This window comes from Lactuca saligna, chromosome 4, assembly GCF_052625555.1.
Source record: "Lactuca saligna cultivar CGN05327 chromosome 4, ASM5262555v1, whole genome shotgun sequence".
Taxonomy (NCBI): Eukaryota; Viridiplantae; Streptophyta; class Magnoliopsida; order Asterales; family Asteraceae; genus Lactuca; species Lactuca saligna.
Window position 1 is genome coordinate 9,486,965 of NC_136420.1, and position 21,844 is coordinate 9,508,808.

General features: G+C 37.6%; 1 protein-coding gene and 1 long non-coding RNA gene across 6 annotated transcripts; both read left to right on the top strand.

The window, feature by feature from the left end:
• The first annotated feature begins 16,717 nt into the window (after window positions 1-16,717).
• On the top strand, window positions 16,718-18,435 carry LOC145044329 (B3 domain-containing protein Os03g0212300-like). Its single transcript, XM_078993191.1, has 3 exons — window positions 16,718-17,202; window positions 17,288-17,728; window positions 17,837-18,435. The coding sequence occupies exons 1-3, from the start codon at window positions 17,032-17,034 to the stop codon at window positions 18,293-18,295; spliced, it is 1,071 nt and encodes a 356-aa protein (XP_078849317.1). The 5' UTR covers window positions 16,718-17,031; the 3' UTR covers window positions 18,296-18,435.
• Window positions 18,436-19,036: 601 nt separating this feature from the next.
• On the top strand, window positions 19,037-21,680 carry LOC145041178 (uncharacterized). 5 transcript variants are annotated; one of them, XR_013679981.1, is made up of 4 exons: window positions 19,037-19,336; window positions 19,417-20,308; window positions 20,382-20,503; window positions 21,444-21,680. It is a non-coding gene; the product is annotated as an uncharacterized LOC145041178 (long non-coding RNA). The 5 variants fall into 5 exon arrangements; XR_013679980.1 differs by having other exon boundaries at window positions 19,038-19,491; window positions 19,587-20,308; XR_013679984.1 differs by having other exon boundaries at window positions 19,038-19,491; window positions 19,627-20,308.
• The last annotated feature ends 164 nt before the right edge of the window (window positions 21,681-21,844 follow it).

Here is a 21,844-nt window from a genome sequence, read left to right on the forward strand (position 1 = left end):
CACGTAGAAGCGGTTTCCATCCTTTGTGGTGGATCTAAAGGGCCCACATACATCGGTATGTATGAGATCCAATAAACCCTCACCCCTCTCACAAGTGCCAGTGAAGGGTGACTTGGTCATCTTTCCAAGTAAACAAGATTCACATGTGTCATCTACCCTAAGGTCGAATGACTCTAACACTCCATCCTTTTGGAGTTAGGCTATGCGTTTCTTGTTGACATGTCCAAGATGACAATGCCACAAAGATGCTTTATCCATACTATTGGAAGAATCTATACACAACACATCATTCCTAGGTTATCTACAACCATAACAGTTTCATAAATTCCATTACAAGGCATTGCTTCAAAGTATAAAACACCATTCAGATAAGCATAAATAGAACCATTCATATTATTAAACGAATATCTAAATCCTTGTCTAAACAAACCATGAAATGAAATGATGTTTCTTTCCATTTCTGGAAAGTAGCAACAATTATTTAAATCTAGACCTAATCCATTACTAATCACTAAAGAATACATTCCAATCTTGGTGACAGACGATGATCTTTTGTTTCCCATGATTAGATTTATTATTCCTTGCTCCACATCTCTATTTCTTCTTAGTCCCTGCAACTTAGAACAAATGTGGTAACCACATCCTGTATCAAGAACCCAAGAAATAGTGTGAGATGAATTACTAGATTTAATTGTGTACATACCTGCAAAAGATGGCTTGATCTTTCCATCCTTGATGGCTTGCAGATATTCTGGATAGCTTCTCTTCTAATGCCCTATCTTGTGGCAATGATGACAATCTGCCTCCTTCGGGTTAGGGTTGGGCTTAGCAGGATCAACTTTGGTCCCACTAGAAGAGGAACCATCTTGGGACTTTCCCTTGCGGTGCCTCTTTGACGAAGGCTTCCTTTTCTTGCCCCTTCCCTGCCCTATAGCCAAAACAGGAGTAGCGGTTGGTGCGGAAGTTGGTGCACCAGACTTGTCCTTTAGGTTGCTCTCAGCAGTCCTTGGAGTTTGCTTAGGGTGACCTCTTCCTTTTTCATGTGGTAGGCCATCCTAAATTGGTTGTAGCATGAAGGCAACGAATGAAGAACAATATTGATAGCCAAATCCTCTCCAAAATTAACATTTAACTTGCAAAGACGATAAACATATCGTTGCATCTTTTGTAAGTGCACAGTCAACGATTCTCCATTTCCCATCTTAGCAGTGATCATGTAAGTGATGATCTCGTAGCGCTCTTGCCTCGCGCTTTGGTGGTACCTCTCCATCAAGTCTTGATGCATTTCATAGGGATACATGTCCTCATAGGACTTTTGGAATTCTTGGTTCATAGTGGCTATCATGATCCAATGGACTTTCGTTGCATCATGTTCGTGCGTCTCAAAGACAGCCATCTCTTCGGGAGTAGCGATTTCCGGGTTGACCTTCTCGAGCTTTTCATCAAGGACATACTCTTTGTCCTCGTAGCGTGCAATGGTGCGAATGTATCTTATCCATTCGCTAAAGTTTGTACCATCGAAGGTCACCTTTTGGCAAAGACTCATTAACGTGAATGAGTTAGCAGCAGCGTTGTTTGCGTTCGACATCTACAAATAGAAAGGACAAAGTTTGATTAGAATTTGGATCCCTAATTAAACACCCAAAATGAAAAATTAGGGCTAGGACCCAACAACATTATTTACATATTATAAAAGGGATGCCGTAATCCAACATGCAAACAATTTGGAGGTAAGTGAATGACGATTCACTAATTCTTCCTTGAAAACATAACCTTATGTTTTATTGAGAATTCCTAGATTTTCTTTGAGATTCATTGAACCTTTCAATGGCATGTTTAAATCTCGATATACCCCTCTAGTTTGTAACTGGGATACCGAGGATCACAAAGCAGGTGTGAATTACCATGCAAATCTACATGGTGACTTCATTGTTACAATCATCTATTCGATGTGCTGGTAAACCACACACGCTCCATCGAACTATGATAAACAATGAATCACCCTTTTCCACCTTTGCTTAGAACCAAATAGTGTGCCGGTAAACCACACACACTCCACTAACTTCTTAGCAAGGGTGCAAAGTGCAATTTCATGAGATTGCATCAATTCACTTTTCCTAAAGTAACTAAGATTGGAAATTTTAAAAAATAGTTTAGTTACTTTATAGATTCATTATACTTATTAATGAGGAGAGGGAGTTTCCCTATCCTACCCGTTCGGCTAACGACCCTCCACCGGTCAAGCAACCGGTGAGTGTGAGTGTACACCCATTAAGCGCCATTTTATAGGCAGCAACCTTATAGACCGGCTTCGTGAATGAGGCCTACTAACGATAACACTAGCATTTTAATTTTACTTATATATTTATTAAGCTTTTAATAATATAATAGTATAGGGTTGAATTTTAAACTTGTAATACTCTAGGGGTTGAAATTTAAATTCTTCTAAATTAAACTATTAATCACAAAATTCAAATTTCAAAACTTTGGGATAAAATTGAACTTTTTCAAAACAATAGGGGTCAAATAACAAATAATTCAAATTAAACAATTAATTTCATAATTATCTATATTTGACCTAAGTAAATTTTAGTCATTAGATAATTACCAAATAATCTTAAATAGTCCAATATTTATCATATAAATAATCAGTATTTAATAGATTTGAAATTATCTATATTTATGTCAAGGATAATCATTAAATTAAGTTAAAATTCGGATTTTAACATAATAAAACGATTTAGGTATCAATCCAAGACAAAAACAACATCAAAATCCCGAATTATCCTCTGTCTGACGCTCGGACTCGCCGAGTAGGGCCAACTCGCCGAGTCCAAACATTGACTCGCCGAGTTGGGTCGACAGAGGGCAAGAAAAACGATTTTCAACAAGCAAAACAATTAAGCATCAAATTTAATTGAAACCAATCATGGCTCTGATAGCATCAACATTTGGGGCTGCGAGGCTTTTGTGAGGCGCGAGTCTCATGATAAGCTTGAACCTCGAAGTGAGAGGTGTATTTTCATCGGCTACCCATAGAAATCCTTTGGTTACCTCTTCTATAGACCCAATGATAATGTGGTCTTTGTAGCAAGGATAGGGGTCTTTCACGAGATAGAATTAATGAGCCAAGGAAGCAGAGGGACGCAAATTGACTTTGAGGAAATTCAAGAGTCAAGTGGTGAAGGAACCTCAAACCCTACCAATCAACCTCAGGAGGAAACTCCTGTTGATCCGAAAAAAGAGTCTGTACCTCTGAGGCATTCCACAAGAGTTAGAAATGTACCTGAGCATTACTATGGTTTCCATATTACTGCAGAAGGTGATACACTTATCAGTGATAGCACACTGGTAAGTCTGGCTGAACCTAACAGCTACACGTAAGCCATGACAGGACCTGAGGCTGCTAAATGCAAAGAGGCTATGGACAGCAAGATACAATCCATGTATGGCAATAAAGTTTGGAACTTGGTTGACAATGTACCAGGCTGCAAGACAGTCGGGTGCAAATGGATCTTCAAGAAGAAGACCGCCATGGATGGTAATATACACACTTATAAGGCGTAACTGGTTGTAAAGGGATTTTCTCAAACTCTGGGAGTTTATTATGATGATACCTTTTCACAAGTAGCGAAGATTAAGTCTATTAGGGTTATGTTAGTCATTGCTGCATTTCATGATTATGAAATATGGAAAATGGATTTCAAAACCGCATTCCTTAATGGAAAGTTGGTCGAGGATGTTTACATGAGTCAGCCAGAGGGTTTTGTCAGTACAATGTACCCTAATAGAGTGTGTAAGCTTGAGAAATCCATCTATGGATTAAAGCAAGCGCCTCGCAGATGGAATCTTTGTTTCGATGAGAAAGTCAAAGTTTTTGGCTTTTCGACGAGTGAATTAAGATGAATCTTATGTATATGTCAAGGCTAGTGGGAGTATAGTCAGCTTTTTGGTATTGTATGTGGATGACATACTACTCATAGGAAATGACATCCCAACTCTACAGGAAGTAAAGTCCTGGCTTGGGAAGTGTTTCGCTATGAAGGACCTTGGAGAAGCTGCCTATATCCTAGGGATAAGGATTTTGAGAGACATGAGTAAAAGACTAATTGGACTTAGTCAGAGTACCTACTTGGAGAAGGTGCTAAATAGATTCAGCATGCAGAATTCCAAGAAAGGAGAGTTACCGATCCAGAGTGACGCCAGACTGGGTAAGACTCAGAGTCCGAGTACAGAGGCTGAGATAGCATAGATGAGTCAAGTACCGTATGCTTCTGCTGTAGGCTCAATCATGTATGCTATGACTTTTACTCATCCTGATGTGGCCTTTGCATTGAGCATGGTCAACAGATATCAGGGGAACTCTAGTAAGGCTCACTGGACTGCGGTAAAGAACATTCTCAAGTACCTGCGGAGGACTAAGGACTGGGTCCTTACCCTCGGTGGGAGTGATGACTTGAGAGTATTAGGGTATAGTGATGCTAGCTTTCAGTCTGACAGGGATAATTTCCATTCTCAATCAGGCTGGGTCTTTACCTTAAACGGAAGAGCAATTTCTTGAAAAAGTTCCAAGCAGGAGACAGTGGCTGATTCAACTTGCGAATTAAAGTATATAGCGGCAAGCAAGGCAATGAAGGAGCTAATAACTTCATTGGAGACCTTGGAGTTATACCAGCTATAAAAGAGCCTATAGAGATTTTATGTGATAGTGAAAGTGTAGTTGCCTTAGCAAAGGAACCAAGGGATCACGAGAGATCCAGACACATCGACAGAAAATACGAATTCATCATACATCGAATAGAAGAAGGACTCCTCATGGCAAAGAGGGTATCATCGGATGAGAACCTGATAGATCCCCTCACGAAGGGACTGGGTAGGGTTAAGCATCTCCAGAATATAAGGTGCATAGGGCTAAAGGATGATATTAGTTTTAGTAGTTAGATAGCTTTTAAATGTGTAAAGTGTAATTGACATTTGATGATGAATAAAAGTTGTGTTTATTTATGAGTAAAGTGTTGCTATCTTTTGTCAATCATTTAATATCGTTTCATTTTGCATGTTTTGACTTCCAGGATAATTATGTTATTGTATTTCATATTACTCAAATTCTCCATAGTCGGTCATATGTTGGAAGTAGATATGAATCAAGACTTTCATGTAGTTGGTTGTAGATGTCTAAGATGTTGGACATTGCAAAGTGTTGCTACAACACTCATGAGTGCTCATAAGTTATGAGTATTTGATTCAACCCACACTCACTGGTATCACTTCATGGAATTTATCTCGAGTGATCGTGAGAGGGTAATATCATATAAGTCTTCAAACATAGAGATATGACTTGTTGCCTATGAGTTGGTTATACATTGATTGTACGAAAACGCATTGGTAACTCGATGTTATAAAACATGCCTTTGTGTATGATTCAACAAGTAGTAGAGAAAGCATATGAGTCGAAGTTTATCTGTTCCTTCTTGTATTAGAAGCGATATCTGGGCCCCTCGATGATTTTTTGTTGACCCATGTATCGAGCCTGGTCATAACTAAGATGATGTGTTCAATTAAGTTCTATGTCAAACAAATCGGAAATCGAGAAACAAACGGCTAGACAATAAGTAAGACACTGTTCCATGTATTTTTCCGGTTGATATCTAGAAAAGAGGATTATATGATCACTTATCTTAAATGCCATATCATCATCATCTCAGTTCCATGAGACCTTGAAAGAACTACGATTGCTGATCGGTTTTTGAATTCATTCTTGCAGTTATAGTTATTAGACTTATCCAAGTGGGAAACTGTTGGATTTGGTGTCTAAGTTCATAACTATTTCTGGAATGTACTTGACCCACTTAACATGGTCCATTTGGGCTGCATGGCATTGCAATACTTGGATCGACTAAGTGAGAGAAATGACACTTAAGGATTATTAATACATTATAAGTTCTAATATATTAATAAAATTATTTAATTAGTATTGATCAAAGAATTAATTTGTAATTAATTAAGTGATCAAAAAGGGACTAATTAAATATATGAGGTTGATTGTGTAAATCATCTATTCTTGTATAGTAGGCTAATGATCCATGGTTTGTATGGATTGGGCTAAAACCCATAAGGTGCTCCATGGATAGTCCATGGAGGTTACAAAACCATGGATCATGGAATATCGAAAGCCATGACAATTATGGTTTACATGGTGTAACCCAACTTGTGCCACAACTATATAAAGACCCTTATGCATATGCAAGCAAAATGGGCACTACTTGTACAAGCAAGAAAGATGGCTAGCCAATTTTGAGGTGTTAGTGAACTTCTCTCAAGGTTATTCCAAATGTTGTAGTGTTGTGTGATACATTTGAGGCATCACACTTGAGGTGCTAGGCTCACAAGGTTCTCAAGGAATCCAAACAACAAAAAGGAATGTTCTTCTTCTAGCATTTATGTTTAAAAGTCCCCCATGCTATGCTAGATAGGTTAAGAACCTTGGAAAAACAATTTTGCATGTATCTTAGTAAAACATAGATCCAAGGTTTCTAGGGTTTCATGTACACCTTAGGAATGTTAGAATTCTTAGAACCCTTCATTATCATATGAACAAGGAGGAAGTCACATTGAGCAAGCTTCAAGGTTTGTTAAGAACCGTTGAAAGTGGACTTAAAGGCAAAGTTGTCAAGTCCACTCCTACTGCATATGAAAAGGGAAGAATAGGAAATCTCCCTCTAAGAGCCACAAAGGAAAGTCCCATGATGGATCCTCTTCAAATGGATCCAAAGGTAAAGTCGGTTCTGCCACTCCCTCATCTGATCCTAAAGAAGCAACGTGCTTCTACTGTAATGACAAGGGGCATTGGAAACGAAGCTGCCTGGAATACTTGCAGGATCTCAAGGATGGGAATATAAAACCCTCCTTCGTTGGTATTTATACTATTTAATCTAATAACTCATCACATGCTAGTTCTTGGGTCATTCATACAGGATGTGGTTTTCACATTTGTTCTGATTTCCAGGAGCTAAGAAGAAGTAGGATGTGGAGCATGGGAAGATGAACCTGATATTGGTAAATAGGAAATTATCGATTGTCACCAAGATAGGGATCTATTCTTTAGTGCTTAGTAGTGAGTTAGGGTTAGATTTGAATGATTGTTGCTACTCGTCATAGATGACAATGAATATTATTTCTTTTCATAGTTTGTACAGACAAGGTTTTAGATTTTCATTTAATAATGAAGTTGGTTCTGTTAATGCTTTCTATTATTATCCTTTATATTTTGAAGCATTTCCTTGTAATGGTGTATATGAAACTGTGATGGTTATAGACAACTTAGGAAATAATGTGTTGCATATCTATTCCTTAAATGGTTTACACAAGGCAGGCTTGTGGCATTTTCATCTTGGATATGTCAACAAGAAGCCGATAGCCCAACTCCAAAAGGATGGAGTCTTGAGAGTCATTTGACCTAAAGTCGAATGACATGTGCGTATCTTGTTTACTTGGAAAGATGACTAAATCACATGTTATTAGTAATTGTGAAAGAGGTGTGGGATTGTTGGATCTCATACACACAGATGTGTGTGGGCCCTTCGGATCCACCATAAGGGATGCTAACTGCTTCTACGTTACTTTTACAGACAATTATAGCAGATATCGATATATCTACTTAATCAAGCACAAGTCAGAAACCTTTGAAAAGTTCAACAAATTTAACCAAGAAGTGGATAATCAATTGGGCAGGAGGATAAAGATGCTCAGATCTGATAGGGGTTGTGAGTATCTTAGTATCGAGCTCCAAGACTATCTTAAGGAATGTGGAATTGTTTCACAACTGACACCACCTAGGACACCGCAACTCAATGGTGTGGCTGAGAGGTGAAATCGAACCTTGTTGTACATGGTTCATTCCATGATGATTCGAGCTTCGTTACCTATCTTTTTTGGGGGTATGCCTTAGAGTCTGCTACCCATATCCTTAATTTAGTCCCAACTAAGAAGGTTGCCAAAACACCTCACAGAATGAGGACAGGGAAAGTTCCCTCATTGGAACATATCAACGTTTGGGGTTGCAAGGCTTTAGTAAGATGAGAGACTCACGACAAGCTTGAGACTGATAGTGAGCGGTGTATTTTCATCGGCTACCCACAAAAATCTTTTGGATATATTTTCTATAGACCTAGTGACAACGTGGTCTTCATAGCAAGGAGAAGGGTTTTTCGCAAAAGAGAACTAATATGTCAAGAGGGCAATGGGAGCCAAGTTGATCTTGAAGAGCTTCAAGAGTCAAGCAATGAAGGAACCTCTACCACTAGCGCTCAACTTGAGGAAGAGATTCCTGTTGAACCAATTGATGAGTCCTTACCTCTAAGACGTTCCAGTAGAGTTAGTGTTCCACCCGTGTTGTATGGTTTCCACATAACTAATGAAGGTGATATGTTTATTAGTGATAGCACACTGATATTTTTGGATGAACCTAGCAACTACAAGGATGCCATGGCGGGCCCAGAGTCTACAAATAGAAGGAGGTAATGGACAACGAGATTCAGTCCATGTATGACAATCAAGTTTGGAACTTGGTTGACAATGTACCGGGTCGTAAGACGGTCGGGTGCAAGTGGATCTTCAATAAGAAGACCGATATGGATAGGAATGGCATACATTCAAGTCACAGCTGGTTGCAAAGGGATTTACTCAAACCCCAGGGGTTGACTATGATGAGACCTTCTTACCAGTGACCAAGATCAAGTCTATCAGGGTTATGTTGGCTATCGCTGTGTTTCATGATTTTGAAATTTGGCAGATGGATGTCAAAACTGCCTTCCTTAATGGGAAGCTGGCTGAAGATGTTTACATATGTCAGCCAGATGGTTTTATGGCTGCTAAATATCCTAATACAGTGTGCAAGCTTGAGAAACCCATCTATGGATAAAAGCAAGTGTCTCACAGATGGAATCTTTGTTTCGATGAGAAAGTCAAACAGTTTGGATTTTCAAGAAGCAAGGATGAATCATGTATGTATGTCAAGGCTAGTTTGAGTATAGTTAGCTTTCTAATTTTGTATGTTGATGACATACTGCTCATAGGAAAAAACATCCCGGCCTTGCAAGAGGTTAAGTATCTAGGAGAAGCTACTTATATTCTTAGGATAAGGATTTTAAGAAATAGAAGTAGGAGACTAATAGGACTTAGTCAAAGTACTTAATTGGACAAGGTGTTGAAACGTTGTAGTATGGAGAATTCCAAGAAAGGGGAACTGCCAATCCAAAGCAATACCAAGCTAAGTAAGACTCATAGCCCGAGTATCGATGTTGATATAGCGGAAACGAGTCGAGTGCCATATGCTTCCGTCGTTGTCTCGATCATGTACGCTATGACATGTACTCGCCCTGATGTGGCTTTCGTGTTGAGCATGGTTCACCGATATCAAGGGAACTCGGGTAGAGCTCATTGGACAACAGTTAAGAACATTCTTAAGTACCTGCAAAGGGCTAAGGACTGGGTCCCTTACACTTTGTGGGAGTAATGACTTGAGAGTGACAGGGTATAGTGACGCCAACTTTCAGATCGACAGAGATAACTTCCGCTCTCAGTCAGGGTGGGTATTTACCCTAAATGGAGGAGCAGTTACATGGAAAAGTTCCACGCAGGAGACCATGGCTGATTCAACGTGCGAAGCAGAGTACATAACAACGAGCAAAGCGTCGAAAGAGGCAATATGGTTGAAGAACTTAATCGGAGACCTTGGAGTTGTACCAGCCATAAAGGAGCCTATAGAGATTTTCTGTAATAACAAAAGAGTGGTTGCCTTAACCAAGGAACCAAGGGATCATGGTAGATCCAGACACATCCACAGAAAATACCACTTCATTAGACATCATGTAGAAGAGGGACTCCTCGCAGATAAGAGGGTATCGTCAGAAGAGAATCCAACAGATCCTCTCAAAAAGGGTCTGAGCAGGGTTAAGCACTTACATCATGCGAGGAGCATAGGGTTGAAAGAAAGTATTAGTTTTAGTGATTAGATAGATGTTTAGAAACTTGTAATAGATTAATGTAATCGACATTTGATGATTAAGTAATGGAGATTTATTTATGAGTAACGTTTACTATCTTGTGTTGATTGTCTACTATTGTTTCACTTTTGCATGGTTTACTTCCAAAATTAATAAATTGTTCAAATTAACCACAGTCGATCATACTTTGGGAGTAAGTTATGAGATTAGACTATCATGAATTGGTTGTAGATTGTCTAAGTGCTTAGACATAACAAAGGTTTGCTGCAACGTTCATGAGTACTTCTAAAATAAGATTTCAGTATTGGATTAAACCCACGCTCATGTGAATCACTTCATGGAATTTTTATGAGTGATTGTGAGACAATAATATCATATAATCTTTAAACCGAGATATATGAGTTGTTGTTTTGGGTTGCCTTGCGCCACCCGAGATGCAGAAGTTATCCTCTCATCTTTAAGAGATGTATGAGTTGTTATTTTAGGTGTCTAAGCCCATAACTATAATTGGTATGTACTTGACCCGATAGTAGCATGGTCCTTTTGGGTTGCCTTCACGGTAGCAATGTGATAAGATGACTTCTGGAGAAAGAGGTTAATTAATGATTTATTAATATATTATAAGAATAATATATTAATTGAGAAATCATATTATTTAATTACTATTGATTAGAAATTAATTTAGTGATCAAAAGAGACTGATTAAAAGAATGGGGACTGATTGTGTAAATCAGTAATAGTTGTAGTTTGGGCGTACGGACTCTCTTGATATGGGGTGGATGAAAATCTATAGGAAACCCATAGAGTTTTCATCCAAGGCCTATCATGTGGGTTTGTGGATTTCTTAGGGCCTAAGCAAGGTAATTAGGGTTTTTAGTTGAAAACCCTAGTAGCAACTCAACTTTAAAAGGAACCCTAAGACTCCTAAAATCAGCCACTTGATTCCCTAGAAGAAAGCCTGGCCGATTTTTGCAGCCTCCACCTCCCTCTCTTGTTCATCCATTGCTAAGTGGTGTTTGTGGCTCCATTAGAGGTGCATCACTTAAGGAACTAATTTCTTGAAGGTCAAGATCAAGCAATCAACAAGAAAGGCATTCTTTTAATCCTAGTTTATTCATTGACTTTAAAAATTGTATGCTAGTTTAGGGTTCTTGCTTTGGAAAATGATTTGCATGTATAAATTGAGAAAAACCTAGATCCAAAGTAATTAGGGTTGCATGTGCACCATAGGAATGTTGTAATGCTCAAAACCCATCAATGGGTTTATTTGGCTGAGTAGTTCACCGTGTGGAGCACCGATTCTTTTTGTCAAGATAAATGATGGTTCATATTGGATGTGTATTGACTATCGGGAATTTAACAAGTTTACATTGAAGAACCGGTATCCATTACCGACGATTGGTGATCTTTCCGATCAGTTGCAGGGAGCATCTTGGTTTTCCAAGATCGATCTGAGGTCTGGTTACCATCAGATGAGGGTATGGGATGCCTTTTGGGCTCACCAGTGCACCGGCGACATTCATGGATCTCATGAACCGAGTGTATAAGCCTATGTTGGACCAATCGATGATTGTCTTCATCGATGTTATCTTGGTATATTACAAAACCGGGGAGCAACATGAGGAACATTTGTGTGAGTTTCTTAGGGTTTTGAGGATGGATAGGCTATACGCCAAGTTCTCCAAATGTGTGTTCTGGTTGTGCGAGGTTTAGATTCTGGTACACCTCATCAATCAGAACAATATTTTGGTTGACTCAGCCAAGATGGAGGCGGTTCTGCAATGGGAGGTTCCAAAATCTCCATCTGAGATTCGGAGTTTCCTCGGTTTGGCATAATATTATTGGAGATTCATTCGAGATTTCTCCAAGATTGTTGTTCCTCTCACTAAGTTGACGAGAAAGGGTGTTACATTTAGGTGGGGTCCTGAGTAGCATGCATCATTTGAGACACTTCAGCAGAGACTTTGTGAGGCGCCGGTACTTACCCTTCTTGAGGGAGTTGAGAATTTTTTGGTCTGCTGTGATGCATCTATTTCGGGATTGCGTGTTGTGTTGATGCAGAGAGGGCATGTAATTGCGTACGCTTCAAGGCATTTGAAGCCTCATGAGGTGAAGTATCCCACCCATGATCTAAAGTTAGGGGTGGTGGTTTTCTCCCTCTAGATTTGGCATCATTATCTTTACAGGGTTTGGTGTAATATCTACACGGACCATAAGAGTTTATGATATCATATGGATTAGCCTAATATAAAAATGAGGCAGAGGAAGTGGCTTGATGTAGTAAAAGATTATGATTGTGAGATTCTTTATCACCCGGGCAAGGCCAATGTAGTGGCCAACGCCTTGAGCCAAAGGGCAGTCAGTGCTTCGATTCAAGATGTGTGTTTAAAGATGACTATGATGACTATAGTCCTTGAAATAATCAGAGATGTGAATTCGGAGGCCATAAATGAGGAGAATCGGAAGAGGGAGCAGGTGATTGGTTAGATTTCAGCCTTTAATATTGACAACAGGAGGTTATTGACTCTTCATGGATGGTTTTGGGTACTGCATACCGGTGGGGATTGACGGGTGTTGATGGATGAGGCCCACAAGTCAAGATTATTCATTCATCTGGGGGCTACAAAGATGTATCTTGACTTGAAACATAACTATTGGTAGTCGTGTATGAAGAGGGATGTGTCATGGTTTGTGGAGCGGTCATTGGCCTACGGAAAAGTCAAGGCCAAACATCAGCACCCTCATGGCAAGTTGCATCCATTAAACGTCTCACTATGGAAGTGGGAACAAATCACGATGGATTTCATAAAAAAATTGCCGAAGATTGCAAAGAGTTTTGATCCTATCTTGGTGATAGTTGACTGTTTGACGAAGAGTGATCATTTCTTATCCATAAGTGAGAGCTCTTATTCCCAGAAGTTGGCCGAGATTTATATATGAGAGGTAGTGGCTCGTCATGGGCTGCTTACTTCTATTGTATAAGACCGGGATGTTCATTTCAGCTCCAAATTCTGGAAGAGGTTTCATGAGGATTTGGTCACCCGATTGCATTTTAGTACTTCATGTAACACTTGGTTTAGGTATTTGTCAGTTTTCAACATTTTTAGAGTTTTGGGCTAGGACTCAATGATTTAGGGAGCTCCAACTCGTCGAGTATAAATCATATTGGACGTGCGATGAAGGACCTACTCAACATGTTGGAAGACACTAACTCGACGAGTAGGAGCTGAAAAGAAAATCCTTAATGTTCACGGTTTGTACCCTATTTAAAGGCCTTAAGCCTCCCTTATCACCTCCTTTTTCTAGAGAAACCCTAAATCGTGTCTCATCTCCCATTTGTGTGTATGTGAGCTTGGAAAGTGATTCTTGGTTCACTTTTGGAAAGAACTTGAAGCTTGAAGAGGCTGGATTAAGTGGAAGGCAGTAGATCTGAGATTTTCTCCAGTGTGGTAACCATTTTAAGGTATAAAGTCGAAACCTTGACCTTCCATTGCTTAAATCTCCTTTTATGAAAGTTTATGGTCATTATTAGCCTAGTTTGGTACCATTCTTGGTTTGGAGCATGATATGAAGATATTGTTTTAGATCTGGACATCTCAGGGCCTTTGGGGACTTAAAGCTGCCAACTTTATCAAGTCTTGGCCCTCCTTCATGCTTTAAGTCCCTTGATAAGCCTTGATTAAGTGTTTTTAGCCTTTAATGCCTTGCATGGATGTAAATTTAGCAACTTTACGTGGTATCTCAACCCTAGGGTGTTGGATCTAAAGATTGAGACCTTAGATCCCAATGGAAAGGACTAAACACAAAAAGGACTGAAGGAACTCGTCGAGTCCCTTAGTCGACTCGACGAGTGGGGTAGGGTTTACCTATTTTTGAGATTATGGATAAGTGCAATGAAGGATTAGAGTTTTGTTCTGCATAAGTTTGCGGTCTTCTGGACATTAAGAAACTCGACGAGTTACATAGGAAACTCGGCGAGTTAACGAGTTACATAGGATGCACTCGACGAGTTCAGGTCAACATTAACTGTTGACTTTGACTTTGACCGGGAGTTGACTAGGGTTGACCATTCAGTATTCAAGGCCTTTTTGGTATTGTACCTTCTCGGGGTTAGGCCCATTGACGAATTATGGACATTATAATGTTGGGCTTTATTTTGGGGCTTGGGCTTCAGTTTTGGGATCATATTGGGCCAGGGGTAAAATAGTCATTCTACCCCATGAAATGGATTAAGGATTATAGTATGGAACCCAATTTCTAATTGGGAATATCGATTAGTATTGATAGCTTGGGAAGTCGGCAGGGCAACATCTAAGGATGTCATTCGGGAAGCTTCTACATTCGAGGTGAGTCTTCTCACCATACCAATGGGTCTAAGGCACCAAGGCAGACCCATTTATCCAATTGTGATGATTATTGTGGATGTGCTATTGATATATTATGTATTTATGTGAAGACCATGCGGGGGTTCCCATGGCAAGTAGTTATATATATGTGGTATGCTAGTTGATTATGTAGTATTTGGTATGCTAGTTGTCTTTGTGATACTTGTATGGAAGACCCTGGGGGGTTCGTGAGGTAGTTGGATATAAGACCATGTGGGGGTTCCCATGGCTTTCCTGGCTAAGACCATGTGGGGGTTCAAGTGGAACCATGTGTAAGACATTGGAGGGTTTCCCATGGACTTTGTCTGATTCTAGTTGGGGGTGGGGGTGTGAATTGTAACACTTGTTCCAGGTATTTCCAATTAAACCCTTAACATTTTAAAATTATTGCAAATAAGCCCTTTAAAATGGGTGTGCCAACCTCGTACGCTGAGCGTAAGTTAGTATAAAGGTCATGGAAGAGGAGGAGTATGTTAGGCGTACATATGAGTATGTCGGGCGTACTCTTGCAACTTCTAAACCCTAAATTTTTAGGATCATGTCCCATATTTAAACATCTTAATCCCCTTGGACCTCCTTATGACCAGCCTCCATTTCCTCCAAACCTTAAAATCAAAACCCTAGCCCTTGTGAGTGAGATTTGAAGATTGAGAGTAATCCTTGAGTTTTCTTGATAGAGAAGGAAAATCATTCAATGAGTGGTGGTGCATTCAAGCCTTGGATCCAGGATCTGCATCTCTTTGTTCATCTTTTGAAGGTATAAAGTTCTTACTTTGGAGCTTGTTTTGATAAATCTTGTTTAGGCTTGGATTTAAGTTCATTTTGTCCAAAAACTTGATCTTTGTTATTCTTGAGCATATAAGTTATCCTTTCAGATGTTTTAGGGTGTTTAGAGTCATAAAATTTTTAGCTTGGTCCTTTCCTTTCTCCCATGCATGACTTATGGAGTTTCTAGTGAAGTGAAATGTTAGGGTTTTGGGAATTAGCTCTTTTTAGCCATGTAAAGGCTTAAAGTCAGAGACTTTATGGATTAAGACGTCCTTTAAGGCCTAGATCTGAAGTTGGAGTAAATGTCTTAATGATTAAGATATTAAAAGTTGAGTTTTGGGACTCAATCGTGTACGTCGAGCGTACTCCTGGCTACGCCCAGCGTAACCAGTTGCGAGCCCGTTCCTTCCTAACCAAGTGCTCTACACCTAACGTAGAGTTGTGTATGTCGGACGTACGACTGCAGGTTGACTTTCGTTGACTTTTGACCAATTGTGCCTTAAGTGGATTTGTGAGGGATTTTAAAGGGGCAAAATGGTCTTTTGCGCTGAATGTGGATAAGTCTTGTCATAGGTTTAGTAGAGTATGAAAAATTACCTTAATTATTAATTAGTGTTAATTGGTGTGATTATTAGGCGAAGTCTAGTTCCGGCAGTTGGGGTGTGAGTGTTATCAGTTATCTGTGCGAGGTAAGTCTCCTCACTATTCTTACCTGTGTGGTAAAATATATTTATATATGTGTTGACTAGCTGGGTCTATATGCCATTACTGTGATATGTGTTACTGTGTGTACTGAGACTTCGGGTAGTCTCCAGGGTTGATGATAACATAGTTGTTTATTTTATGATGTGTTATATGTAGTATTTTAGGAAACCCACTAAGCTCCGTGCTTACAGTTGTTGATTAAATGTGTTTCAGGTACTTATGAAGATCACAGGAAAACGAAGGCTTGCTTATACACATTCATCTGCAGTTTATGATTATGCATATTTTTGGACACTCTGATATTTTGATGATGATCTGTATTTGAGAATTGTGATTTTCTTAAGATGGTTTTTATGAACAATGTTTAATATGAAGTTAAAAATGAAAATTTTGGTTTAGAAACAACTAATCAACAAAACTTGGTATTATTAATATAATTTTTTCTATTTTCTATTTTTTGTTTCAATAAATCATAATTATTTTAAATTCATTATATACCGAGTTCAACTTAACGAGAATTGAAAGGAAATGTGTGGAAATGAGAAGAAAATAAAAAAATTTGATGTTCCCGAGTTTTATTAAAGGAATGAAGTAGAAGGAAATGAAATGATCATTTTTCCTCTTAACTTTCTTTTCAATTTGGAAGAATTTGAAAAGAAATAACAAAATGATTCATTTTCGTTCTTCAAGTGCCTTTCTTTTATATTCTTTTCTTTTTCTTTTGATAAACTAGGAAGTTTTTGAGTAAGTGTTATAAATAAAAATATAATATTTTAGAAATATATGTTTTGGGAAAAAGTAATATATAAGAAATATGCATGTGAGGGTATCAAATGAGGTAAAAAAAATGAAGTATTCAATTTTTTTACTCTGGTGGAGGTCAGATTCTCTGAAAAGGTTGAATTGATCGATTGTCTCTCTCATGGAATCCGGCGTATAGCTCCAATCTTCCGGCGACGGTTGTGATTTCCGGCGGGCACCACTTTCATTCGCGAACGATCTTTCTTTATCCTTGTCCAGGCAGCAAGTTTTATCATTTTACTTGTTTTGATTTTTAGTACGTTAAAATTCAAACCACTGTTCTATCATGGCTTGAATGAAGTCTCTATCGATGATTATTTGGGGGCAAGAAAGTATTTCTTCATTCGATGAACTAATATCCGCCATAGATGATCTTGAAAAAGCTTGGTAGCTTTGTGAAAAAACAGGGTTCTAAAAACGACGACTATTCTCCTTTTTATATAGAAAGTTCTCTCCAGCTCAAAAACCTTTCAAAAATGGCTACTCCTCAGCTTCCTTCCTTCTTCAAGGTCGTGCTCGACCCATCCAACCCTCACCTGGTACTCATTTGCGCACTCTATAGTCTCTATTTTTCTTTTTTCCTGTAAATTCCATTAACATGAAATCGTGTAATTAATTTTACAGCCATTGCCACCTGGTTTTATCAGCGTGCTCTTGGAGAACAACATCCCTGAAAACGTAATGCTCCGATCTGTATATGAAGGCTATTCCTGGAGATTAAAGATCAAAAAATATGGTGATATTTACTGGTTTTCCGAAGGATGGAAGCAGGTCGTTGAAGATACCCAGTTGGGTATCGGGGATATTCTTGTCTTCAGATTCGTTCATCACTCCACCTTCGAACTTTCAATTTACAGTCCAGATAGGTGTGAAAAAGAACTCCCCACAAAAATACAGGTGGAACATGATGTTGTTGATGAAGAAGAAGAAGGGGAAGATGATGACTATGTTGATAACGGTGGTCGTCGTCATGATGGTGGTGACGAAGATGACAATGGTGGTGGTGATATTGAAGAGAATCCGTTCTTTATGAAGATTATATCTAAAGCCCACAAGTATTATTTGGTAAGATCTGCGAAAAATACTTTCTTAATCTGTTTAGCTTTGCATTTTTTTTTTTTTTAACTTATATTTGCAGTTTGTGTGCATTTGTTGGTAACATGGATCAATCAGCGGCTTCCAGCAGAGTTTGTGGGATTGGCCGGAATGGACGAAGAAAAAACGATAAGAATGAAGAATGTTGATGGCAAGGAGTGGAAGATGAGGTTAAAGTTGGAGAGAAGTCGGAAAGCTAAAAGGTATTATTTGTCGTCAGGGTGGCCTGATTTCCGGCGAGATAATGAATTATATGAAGGAGACAAATGCGTATTTAAATTTATCAAAAGTGAAGATATGTTATATCTAGCCAAAGTGATCAAGAAAAAGGGTAAACTTCCGGTGACTGAAGCTATCAGGAGGCCTAGAGGGCGGCCACGGCGGGTGGAGAAAATGGTGGCAGACAAAGGTCCAGCAACTGAAGTACCGAAGAGGAAGCGAGGCCGGCCACCGCGTGTGAAGGCGGAAATGGAAAGTAAAGACGACAGTACCAAGGGGGTGAAGAGATCAAGAGGAAGGCCATTTAAGAGGAAGTGACGGCGGCTACTCTTAAATATATATATTTAGTCGAGTAACTTAAGTTTAATGGTGTAAATAAGGTTATGTGGCATAGCCACGTATTTTTCGACCATTTCACTATGGCTTAGGATATTTCATTATATGTCAATATAATTGTTTTTAATAGCAAAATTATATATTATACATGTCAATATACATATTTTGAGCATTAGATTAATATTGTTTGATACAAAAGTTGGTTGAAATTTGATCAATTTTTAAAACCCGGTTTTTTAGTTGATCCGGTGTGATGAACAGTTCACGGGTCAACTGGTTCAACCGTTGAACTGTCGGGTCAACCCATTTTATGGTTTTTTTTTTTCTATTTTCATATATTTTTAATTTCAACCATAATGAATAAACATATAAAACTAATAATTTAATGTCTACAAAGTTTAAATATTAAAAAACATATCAAAACATAATATATAGATCAATCTAAACACAATAAACAACAGAAATTAAATTGATTCCTACTTTTTATGCCTACAAATGTTCCTACCCAATAAAATTATGATAAGTGTCATCTTTCCATATTTTTTAAACTAAATCATTAAGATTATATTAGGAATATATAAAATACAATTAAATTGAATGGTGATTTGTTATAATTTTAGTGGGTAGGAATAATTATAGGAATAAAAGGTAGGAGGTAATTTAATTTCTCAATAAACAATCATGTCCCTTAATCTAAAAAATTAGAGCAATTTTCCAATTGAATTTTCCGGCTGAAAGTTTCTATGTGAAGTTCAGAATATACCATTTCTGCGTTCTTCTCCCTTAATCTCGCATATCTAATGTTACTTCCTAAATTAGATTTTGGATTCAAATTTTGAAATCCTAAAATTGTAGATATCCCTAAATCTCGGAAATTATCCACATCCATCTTTTTTCTAGCCACATACATCTTCTGATATCATTAATTACGCTCTTGGCTTCAATTTTCTGAAACAAGGAATTCCCCTTTACACAATTATGCTCTTCGCTTTCACCCTCTGCACATCTTTCTCATTTTACTCGGTTTAGTTGTTGTTTATACCAACTTTAAGATAATCATTGCTTCATACTTCAAGTTAATCGGTGGATTATTCTTCGTATAGGCCCGAAGATTGCATCTTCTTCAGGTTAGTTTGCTAAATTGGATTGGAGTTGAGTTTGCTACTAGAACTCTTCAGGTCTAAATTTCCTTCTTTTTCCTGTTGATTTCTCTTATGAACTTAATAAACCTATGATTTGATGAACAATTTATGCTAATATATCGACTAATTAGGAATTACTCTTGTCTGATAATCCATGTCACGTATCTAAAGTATCCAATCCAATTTGGCACACCAAGTGTTTGATAGAATGCGTAGGGGTGTTATGAGTTCATTTTTCACCAAGATTTGACTAAATGACATGAAAACAAGTTGATGGAAAGACAGTATAGGAACAAATTTGGGACACAGCAGGGCAACAAAGGTACAGAGCGATAACTGATGCATACTACAGAGGTGCAGTTGGAGCTCTTCTGTGTATGACATAACCAAGAGCCAAACCTTTGATAACATTCAAAGATGGTTGCGTGAGTTAAGAGACCACGCAGACTCCAACATTGTGATAATGATGGCCAGAAACAAGTCTGATCTGAATCATCTCCGAGCAGTGGCTGAACAAGATGGCCAATCTCTCACTGAAAAAGAAGGGCTTTCATTTCTTGAAACATCAGCACTTGAAGCACATAGTGTTGAGAAAGCATTTCAAACTGTTTTGAGATATATATATTATATATATATATATATATATATATATATATATATATATATATATATATATATATATATATATATATATATATATATATCGTTAGCAAGAAAGCATTAGCAGCTCAATAAGCATCAGGTCTACTCCTTTACCTGGTCAAGGAACCTCCATTAATGTCGTTGATTCATCTGGGGATAATAATACAAAAAGTGTTTGCTATTCAACTTGAGTTGAAACATATTTGATGAGGTAAAGCTAAAGATTTCTTTTTTTTTTTTTTTTTCTTTTTGTAATCAAGAAACACCTTCTTTTGACCTTGTAGAATACTATCAGATTGCCCAAGGGTAAAAAGGTAATTAGAATCATTTGCGTGGAATGGGAATATGCGATCTTGGCTTGCTTCTTGAAGTTGTGGTCTTTTGACGTTTATTGTTAGCAGTTCAGGTGTGATGCTAACTTTTTTTTTTTTTCTGAAATGACAATTTAATTGCATTGTATTTTCAAAAAAAAATGTTTTTACTAAATATTTTTCATGAATTGTTTCCTATTTTCCTGCGAATTTGATGTGAATGTTATTTTTTATTGGAAGGTATGTGTGTTATAACAATATACATTCTAAGTATAATGCTATAATTGGCATCATTTAGTTTTTAATCTTTCTGGTATTCCTCTCAAAATCTTATTTTTTATAATTATTTTGTTTGTGATGAAATATTGCAATGTCATCTTATATGTGAGCGTTATTGGCTTCACTCCAATAAAGTTTTATGATATGGTTGTGCTTTTTGTTAATCATATGTATATGCTCATTTAATTGAAAAGGGAAGATAAAATGTTGGCTTCCAAGGTTAATTTAACTTAACCTACCAACTTCCTACTAACTATTTCATGTGCCGGTTTCCTTGATTCTTTTATAGAATAAACTAATTCCTTCGACATTAAAATGCATCAGGTTCCTTGATTACTCCCAATTATAACAATGTACTTTCTAAGTACAATGTTATAAATGGTATCACTTGGTTGTTAATCTTTTTTATTTTTGTAAAAAAAATTATCTTTTAAAATTCTATTGTTTGTGACAAAAATGTTGCACATAGACCATTTCTTAAAAATTTCTCTTACATTGAAGCGGTGATTTTTGTGTGTGTATATGTGATCAAAATGTTTTACGGTGATTAAATTATTTTTACAAAATGAAGCTACATAGCTTGGGCCTTGAGTTTCATTCTTTTGCTTATCGACTATTATCAAAATTGACTTATAAACCTTCGATGTTTAAAAATGGACAAAAATGACTTTATTTATGCTTAGCTAATACTTTCAAAATTGCCTTTTGATATGTGTGTAAGCACAAATAACAAACTAGTTTCATTTTTTTAAACAGGGACAACTGAGTTTCATTCTCAAATAGTCATGATTTTCAAGTTCTCACCAATAAACACAAGGAACATTCAAATACTGAAGTTTATAACTACCATCTACAAGAAGAATAGTGTGTATGTATGTGACTATGTTCATGTCTCCTTAGTATTTAGTATGTATTTTAATCAAACCTGATACGGTTGCATCATATGTTCTTTTGGCTAATTTTAATTAATTATACAAGGTGGGTTTATGTCAATAGATTCTTGGTTCTCTTTTTCTCCACATTCAAGACCTAGCATACGATTATATCAATTAAAATTTAGAATTTAATTTTATACGTTCTTGACCTAAGATGGAAATGGATGCCATAATTGTTATTTTGCACATCAGAATTTGATTTGACACTGATTTACTATTTTT

Coding starts and splice junctions, on each gene's coding strand:
- LOC145044329 (XM_078993191.1), top strand. CDS start 17,032: ATGATCTTGAAAAAGCTTGGTAGCTTTGTGAAAAAACAGGGTTCTAAA. Junction 17,203..17,287: donor ACCCATCCAACCCTCACCTG/GTACTCATTTGC, acceptor TTAATTTTACAG/CCATTGCCACCTGGTTTTAT. Junction 17,729..17,836: donor AAGCCCACAAGTATTATTTG/GTAAGATCTGCG, acceptor TGGATCAATCAG/CGGCTTCCAGCAGAGTTTGT.